General features: G+C 41.5%; 1 protein-coding gene across 2 annotated transcripts in view; it reads right to left on the bottom strand.

The window, feature by feature from the left end:
• Nucleotides 1-493: 493 nt before the first annotated feature.
• LOC140996577 (alpha-1,6-mannosylglycoprotein 6-beta-N-acetylglucosaminyltransferase B-like) overlaps nucleotides 494-6,000 on the bottom strand; it is a 129,180-nt gene continuing 123,673 nt past the window's right edge. For both annotated transcript variants that reach the window (XM_073467016.1, XM_073467023.1), the window contains 3 exons: nucleotides 5,611-5,685; nucleotides 3,099-3,382; nucleotides 494-1,501 (listed from right to left, as the gene is read on the bottom strand). In XM_073467016.1, coding sequence (XP_073323117.1) covers nucleotides 1,300-1,501; nucleotides 3,099-3,382; nucleotides 5,611-5,685 — 561 coding nt within the window. In that variant the 3' untranslated portion in view covers nucleotides 494-1,299. The remainder of the gene's footprint in view (nucleotides 1,502-3,098; nucleotides 3,383-5,610; nucleotides 5,686-6,000) is intronic.

The following is a 6,000-nucleotide window of genomic DNA, read 5'->3' as shown; positions in this document are numbered from 1 at the left end:
ACCTGCCTTTGCTGATGATTTCCTGTATTACCCAGAATGCCTCTGGACAGTCTCCAGGACTAACAGGCATGCAGTTTTGGAATTAGCTGTGACTGGAGTACTCGTGTGCATGACCAGACTCAAGCCAATATAAAACTGGACATTAGTGAAGATATTAGATATTCTTTTCAATTTTATAAACTTAAAAAGAAAAAGCACATAGTTGACTATGAAATACTACACGTTCTGAATCTGAAATCTGATCTGTCACATGGTCCGTCACTTCTCACGGAGGGCTTCGGCCTGTGAAGGCTGTCAGCTCCATGTGAAAAAAGATCAAACGTTTCTGCCCACAGTCGGACGGATTGATCAAAATCCTGTGAATGTGAATGGTGGGAGGATTGTAACAGATGGGTGTAGGAGCAAGAAGAGAAGGAACTGAGTGAAGACGCCACACAACATAAAAACCACCTCAACACTTTGATCTGACTTTTTTTATTTTATGATTTGTTTTTCCATCATAAAGCCCAGAGGACTCTTTAAAAATCCAGCTGAGAGCTCTAAAGGCTTATTTATTGAAAAATAATCTTGTACCCTTTATCTTTGTCCTCTGCCCTCCTCCTCCTATATTTTTTTGCGACCAGAGATGATTGCATTGACCGATGTTGCCTCAGACTTGGGGTTCAGTCTGATAAATGACTCTGCCCATCATTGGAGGAGGGGAGAAAAAGCAGGGCAGATAACCTGGTTGTCCATCATCCTTTGTCCAAGTGCAGAGAGGAGATTAGATATTGACCCGAGGTTGCCTTCACCAACCCGAGATATTTGAAGTCTCTGTCATGGAATGACACTAAAGTCGAGTTTCTCTGCAGTGACACGCTTCTTCACATGTATGTTTTCAAACTAAAACCCCTAATTTTTGGTGAGATGCAGCTCCAGAAATTAAATGTTGTGTTTCATATCACTGGTCAACATCTTGTAGAAAATATTGTCCTGTAGTCAGAGGGTTTATGTGAAAGTATGTTGCTAAAAAAAGGCCTTTCCCCTGTTCTGGATGACACCTGGTATCATTGGAGCCCTGCTCTAAGTCTTACTGCCTTTTATCTCCAGCAAGTTTGAAAGCTGTTACAACAAATACAGTCAACCAGACCATTCAGGCCTTCCTCCAGCTCTTCAAATCCATGCATGTTCCTTGTCATCCTACATTCACTGTTTTTGGAGGGGAGGCTGCCTAATTTACCACAGCTCTACACCTGTTCTGACCTGTGGGTGCCCTTTCCCCCTCGCCAATCTGCATCTAAGTCTTCTGCGTCTGTTTCGTCACTGTAGACAGTCTCTGCACAGCGCCACCTGGCCGCGGCGGAAGTCCCTGCAGGGGCAGAGGCGTCTGTATTTGGGGGAGTGTCCTGCACAGCTGAAGAGAAGGGGTTCCCGCTGGAGGCCACACTCCCGCCGCACCACCGAGAAGGCTGGAAGGATGTGGTTGATCTCCGAGTCCACAACCTCGCACTGCACCTCCAACCTGAGGGGTGAAACAGAGGTGAAGAGGTCTGAATACAACCTGAAATAGCAGCTCACTGGGTTTGATCACAGGGGAAATGTTCTTCACAGGATCAGAACCTTTTAAAACATGAATAATAAAAAAACTGTTTTTTGCATTTGAGACAAGAAACAGGAATGTGGAATTGGCATAACCTCAAAATAAATGGAAAGTCGACACAGACAAAAGACTTTGATCACATTTTAGATGCCAATTTAAAAAGAGAACGATGAAGTTTAGTGAAAAAAGTGACAGGGAAGTTGGAAAACCTGCGAGGCAGGTACGAGATGTCAGTGTGAGACAGATAACTTGTCGTGTCAGAGAAAAGACTTGCGCTGGATGGGAGGATGAGACAGAACAGAAACAAAGGAGAGCAGCACTGTAAACCAGGACAGACGGAACAAAAGAAATAAACACAAAAGATACTTGGAGGATGAAACAAGAGCGAAGAATAAGAGCTGAAAGCTGATAGCAGTGAGGAGGAGGGGGGGTGCACAGAGCAGAGACTCAAACACCAGCAGGCTTTCTAGTCTCTGAGCTCCAGAAAAAGGCAGCATCTAAAACTAAAGTTTCTAGTTCAGCTGGTACAGTAAACTAAATAAATATCTGGTGACGTTCAGCCTCACCTGTTTTTAAAGTCAACTAATATAAAAGAAACCATCCAGGCAGTGCAGACATATAGATCAGGTGTAGATGAAGAGTAACCACCAGGAGCCTTTTAGCTACAGAGCTGCTGTTTTCCTTTAAGGGGACCTTGATTTTTGCGCCAAAAGACAAACAAAGAATACAGCAGCCATATTCTTGTCTTAAAGAATATCTCTCTGGATAATTTGAGGGAATGGTGTATCTATCCTTTTCAGAGTCACGGGGGGGCAGGAGCTGATCTTAGCTGACATTGGACATGGGCGGGGTACATCCTGGATAAGTTGCCAGTTCATCACATGGTTGCCATGTAGGTCCCATATGACTCAGATCGACATAACTTCTGGCTCACTTATAGAAAATAGATGTAGCAGGATGTTTGAGTGTGTGTCTTGAAGTAATTGGCTGTAACGTGCAGGTGACACGATCACTACAGACATCATCCAGACAGTTGGTTTTAACATGGCTATACTTAAGGCAAAAGTGCTGAACGTGAACTTGTGTTACAACTTACAGCTCAAGAAACTCGTCAATTATTTAGAAGTGGTTTGGATATTTCATAAGCGACAAAGTGCACATTTAGACAGTCTAAAAAATGTGCCTTTTGTTGCTGCCGCCAAAGATGGGAAATACAATTAGTTTTCATCACCTCAGAAGGCACCATACCAGTGACTACACCATTGTTTTATAAGTTAAGATAACTTGTACTGTTTTGTTGAGGCAAACTTAAATGTTTATATTAAGCCTAGATGTTGTTAAATATATATTTTTAATGGCAAAATATATTCTAAACCAAGCTATGATTTCTTCAGGCTTCAGTCATAATCAGGATACCCTTAAAACTGGCAGCGTTATCAAATTATTACGATAAATATTGACATCGATCGATATGGAAAACATGTATTATATATTTGCCATATCACCCAGCCCTACTAACCCGTGCAGGGCTTCCTTGTTGTTGATGAAACGGAAGTGAGCGGGCTCACAGATGAAACCAGCTGACTGGCACGCCTCCACACAGGACTGGCCCTCTTGAGATACGAGCAGCCTGAGGGAGCTGAGAGGAGGCCAGGCGGAGGGAGCCGTCACATTGGTGGCCCAGCCGACGGCTGTGGAATTGGGCAGGGGCACAAACAGAGGTCCCGTAATCCTGGTGCCACCAGCAGAGCTCTGTCTGGAGAGGTTGGCTGGGATGAAGGGAGGCTCTGGGGCGCAGAAGTCCTGGAGGGGAAAGACAAGTTGGCGTCTTATTAGTTTGTGCAAACATATTATTGTGATTGAAGAATCTGACTTTTATTGTGTTTATAAGCAGATTAGCAATGCAGCTCAGGTAAAAGCATGAGGGATAGGTTCACTTTTTCAAGTCTGTCTCAAAACAATACTTTTCTTGCTTGTTCAAGAGAACAAGAGGAATGAGATCTCTACTCAATGAAAATTCAATGCATGTCAACATTCTGTGCAAAAATACATTCTCAAGTATGAGGCTTCAGCAGTATGCGTCCCTCTTTGAAAATGCTTCCTTGCTGAGTTCTGGCAGAGGGATTGTAACACAAAGAAGGAACTTCACCTGAAAACGTATTTTTTGCACAGAATGAGGACTGTGGATATTTTCCCTCGTCACTTCTATTCACTAATATTTAAGGACAGGCTTGAAAATATGTGAACCGCTCCTTTATAGTGACGATTGTTTTAGACAGTAAAATTAGTAATTAGTGCTGTCTCCACCTCCACAGCTGCTGGATACATCCAAATCTACCAATAGCCTGTATCATACTGCAGGTTGCTGCTGCCACCTACACTAATTTCAACAAAAAGATCAGGTTGTAGCTTCAAACTGAGGAAATAATATAAAATGAATATAGTAAGTTAAGCTGAGTCATGAGTCATAAAGTGTTCATCGATTACAATTCAAGTTTATGTTAATCCAAGACCATTTTTGGTAATTAATATGTTTGCACACTGCCGGAATATTGTTGTATAGACAACTGAAAGCAAATTTGTATAGCACCTTTAAACAACAAGCTGTGCTGTATTCAAAGGTGGTGGAAGGAGTACTCAGTATTGTACTTTAGTAAAAGTAGCAGTACCACGGTGTAGAAATACTCTGTTCAAGTAAAAGTTGTGCATTTAAATTTTTACTTCAGTAAAAGTACAAAAGTATGAGCAAAAGAATTTACACTTAAAGTGCCCAAAGTAATTACTCATTATGCAGTACGGCATATTTCAGAATAATATATAACATATAATTGGATTATATGCTGGGTATCTTGTGAAATTACCCTTGGGGATCAATAAAGGTTTTTCTTAAACTATAAGATTACATCATAATTTATTTGTTGCTAATATTTTGCATTACTAAACTAAATCTGCCAAATAACTAAAGTTGTCAAATAACTGTCGTGGAGTAGAAATATAAAGCTGCAGAGGTACTCTCCCAGCAGGTGAAGGAAGGGACATACTCAAGTAAAGTACGAGTACCTCAAAATTGTACTCAAGTACAGTTCTTGAGACAATGTTACTTTCCATCACTGACTGCATTTCACATAATATAACAATATACTTGACAAAGAAGTGGATGAAAAGTAAATATTGAAACCTGCAAAAACATCTAAGGAAGTGTGTGACAAATTAAAAGTGTCGACTGCAACAGCTAAGCTGCTGTATCATTATCACTTATGCATATATGCTGACAAATACGTTTTGTTCAGGACAGTAGTTAAACACTACATAAAGCACAAAGGTTGATCGACTTAATTGCAGGTCTCTTCTTTAAATCTTGTGCTAAACAGGGGGGGTCTGGTTTAAGCTTATCCTGTTTCTCTTTTCGAAGAGTATGAATGCTGTAGTGGAATTTTCTTTGTTCAGACCAGCTGCTGTGAAGAAACCCTCTGCAGTTTGTCTGACATCTAATGTGGGATTATTAAAAAAAACCTTCCTTCATCCCCATGCTCCATCATCATCATGCCCACACTTATGCTCCCCCTCCTTACTCATCCCTTCTCATTAGTGTCAGTAGACCTTCTGCCTCAGAGCCCCAGGGCAGATATGTGGTTCGTAATGAGAGTTAGCATGTAGATTAATCATAAGTCTACATACATGGAGTATGGAGACACACACACACACACACACACACACACACACACACACACACACACACACACACACACACACACACACACACACACACACACACACACACACACACACACACACACACACACACACACACACACACACACACACACACACACACACCAGCAGAGATACACAGTGTTCTGGGTGTTGAATGCACACGCCGATGAAATATTGAGCAGAGTGGGGAGTTTGATCACTGGAGAAAAGAGTGTATGCATGAGTGAGTGAGAGGGAGGACGAGGAAATGAGAGAGAGAATCTCTGCATGTGTTTAGTCCAACGCTCTGTCAATATTCGTCTTCACATGGACCTCACCTGATGCTGAATGTAGGAGTGGACCCTCTCCAGCATCCCCTCACAGGTGTACTCATAAGGCAGATATGGCTCAACCTGAAAAACACACAAAGACGGTCCTCACCACATTTAAAATCATTTTTTTTAAATTTTTTTTTTACATTTCATTGTTCATGCTAATTGCAATAAATTGTCTCTTCTCCTTGTTAATTTCAACAGATGAATGTTTCTATTGTCACATTTGCGCAAGGCCTAATCACAGAGTGTCACTGCTGGGAAACTCATTAGGCTTTATTTGCATACCAATAGATCATCCCCTGCAGTGATGTGCGGTTTTATAACTAAAGCACACTTTTGACTGGCCTAATTAGAGATGAGCATGTATTCTTTTGTGTTTCCTGTTAACACCAA

The sequence above is a fragment of the Pagrus major genome, chromosome 1 (genome assembly GCF_040436345.1).
Source record: "Pagrus major chromosome 1, Pma_NU_1.0".
Lineage (NCBI taxonomy): Eukaryota > Metazoa > Chordata > Actinopteri > Spariformes > Sparidae > Pagrus > Pagrus major.
Note: the sequence above shows the minus strand (reverse complement) of the source record. Positions and strands in the feature narration are given on the sequence as shown.